Raw genomic sequence first — 2,415 nt, forward strand, 5'->3', positions numbered from 1 at the left:
AGGCCAAATCCAGCCACTGCCTGTTTTTGGGAATTTGGTTTTACTGAAGAAAGCCATGCTGATTTTCCATGCTGTCTGTAGGTGTTCTTATGCTTCCACCACAGGGTTGAGAAGTTGTGTCAAGAGATCATATGGCCTACAGATTTTAAAATCTGCCCTTTCACAGAAGTTTTGCTGACCCTTGTTCTAGTCCAGTCACATTTCTCTGACTTCTGTATCTTTCCTAATTTGTTATTCAGTATATTTTCAAGTAATATGTAGTCTGTAAGCATTAATAAGTCATTTGATGATTTAGTGACTTCAAATTCATTTGATTTTTCTTCCTCCAGTGTGATTTTAATTTGAAGTCTTTTACAAATAGGGGATATTATAATATATTTTTTTTCCTCCCTAACAGTTATGGCTGATTGTCCTCACACAATTGGTGTTGAATTTGGTACAAGAATAATTGAAGTTAGTGGCCAAAAAATCAAACTGCAGATTTGGGATACAGCAGGACAGGAGCGGTTTAGGGCTGTTACGCGAAGCTATTACAGAGGTGCTGCAGGAGCACTCATGGTGTATGATATCACTAGGTAAGAGATGTAATCATTTCTCAGCTTTCATGCCTGGAAAAAGAAATCTATTTTGGGCAGTGTGGTTTTCTTTTTATTTGTTTAGGTATTCTTTGGTGTATAACTGTGTGACTATAAATGAAATTACTTGGATTGTATAGTTTCTTCCCTAAATTATTGTGTAAAACTTGATGATAGAATATGTTGATACCCTTTTCTGAAAGTGGGTGGGTATGGCTGAAAAACACTTCAGAGGATGGTAGGTGGAGTGAATGGAAGATAACAGTTCTGAAAAGCAGCATTAATGCAATTATTTGAGGTGACATAATATTTTATACCAAACTCAGTTGTTTTCACATCAGTAGAAGGCAAACAAATAGAGTTACTTTATTCAATATCTAGTGTTGAAATATACACTTTCTCAAAATAAGAATTCCTGTAGATGATAGGCATATTGTACAGTCACTAGTTTCCTATGCACACTATGTGTGTTATTTATGTGGGCATGTTATATGCAAAAAATAACTAGTTTTGCTCATCCAGCATGGTAGATTACAAATAGTTTTTTTTTTTGTTTGTTTTTTTTACCCCAGTGGTTTGGGTAAAAGCTACAGAACGAATTGGTTTTCTATACAACAATTCATGCATACTTTGTTTTATGACATTGATTGCATTCCCCACAATGTAATATTATTATTCCCACTTCTTCCCTGTGTTTACAATTTCCTATCGTCCTTCCTTCCCATAAGGCTAAACAAGAAACACAGAGAGGACATATGTGGGTGGAAAAGGGTTCTAGGCCTGGCTCTGAAATCATTTCTTCTTCTGTGGGCTTCTGTTTTTGCACCTGTTAAATCAGTAAGGTGGATTAATGTTTGGTGAGTTTATAATTAAAAAAAACATTCTCCATCTTCAAAATTTGTATTGTTTTGATTCCTTTGGTAGATTCAACTCTGTATAATATTGTAAATTATTTTCATTTGTTTGCTGTCTTAGGGCCTGCTTGGCTAGTGCAAATGAGCCTGTAAGTTTAACTCTTGTTTGGAGAAAGAGATCAGTCTGAATCCCAAAATGATTAGCTGGTAAATAAGAATTCAAAATTAGGCTAAGCTAGCTGTCTTATAGAGACTTGGATTTATAGTCAGATGCATTACATGCTTTTTTAATGCTAGTTTTTTTGTTTGTTTTAATTGTGATTTGGGTGAAAGTTTACAGAGTAAATTCATTTTTCATTCAGCAGTTCATACACATTTTTGTTGCATGACATTGATTACAATCCCATAATGTTAATACTCTCTTCCCAGTTCCTCCCTGTGGTTACCTTTTCCCTGTGTCCTTTCCTATGCATTCCTGCTTTCTGAGCTATCTCCCTGTGCAGATGCTGCCTTTCTGATATCCCATGGTTGATTGTTAAAGCTAGTTTTTATGATTTTGTAGTTAGCCTTTTCTTTAAATTATTATTAAGGGAAGGTAGATTATACAGTAGGTGCAGTAGTGTGACAATCTTGGTTTCTCATTGAGAGTTACTAAAATGTAAAGATATATGTAAATGTTTTTCCAGTGAGTGTTTTTGGCTAGACATTTTGGTAATTACTTTGTCTTTATTTTGTGATTGAAAATCTGGATGATTTTAGTTGTAGTAATTTTTGTTTTGACTTAAGATAGAAAATTCTGAGTTCAGAATTGTTTTCTGTTTGTTCCTCACTTGTTTATTGGTCTGTTTACAAATGTGTTTTCAGTGTAAGTTATTTATTCCTGATGTGCAAGTAATTAGCACAGTTGTTGGATATTGAATAATTTATTTAAAAGAAAATTTTTGGCTAAATTTTTAATTAATAGGTATGTAGTTTCATTAACAACA

General features: G+C 33.8%; 1 protein-coding gene across 1 annotated transcript in view; it reads left to right on the forward strand.

The window, feature by feature from the left end:
• Positions 1-2,415, forward strand: part of RAB14 (RAB14, member RAS oncogene family) — a 27,419-nt gene that overhangs the window by 11,365 nt on the left and 13,639 nt on the right. The window contains exons 3-4 of the mRNA XM_007936751.1: positions 398-575; positions 1,148-1,155. Coding sequence (XP_007934942.1) covers positions 398-575; positions 1,148-1,155 — 186 coding nt within the window. The remainder of the gene's footprint in view (positions 1-397; positions 576-1,147; positions 1,156-2,415) is intronic.

This window comes from Orycteropus afer, unplaced genomic scaffold (assembly GCF_000298275.1).
Source record: "Orycteropus afer afer isolate SDZICR_OR568_19922 unplaced genomic scaffold, OryAfe1.0 scaffold00037, whole genome shotgun sequence".
Taxonomy (NCBI): Eukaryota; Metazoa; Chordata; class Mammalia; order Tubulidentata; family Orycteropodidae; genus Orycteropus; species Orycteropus afer.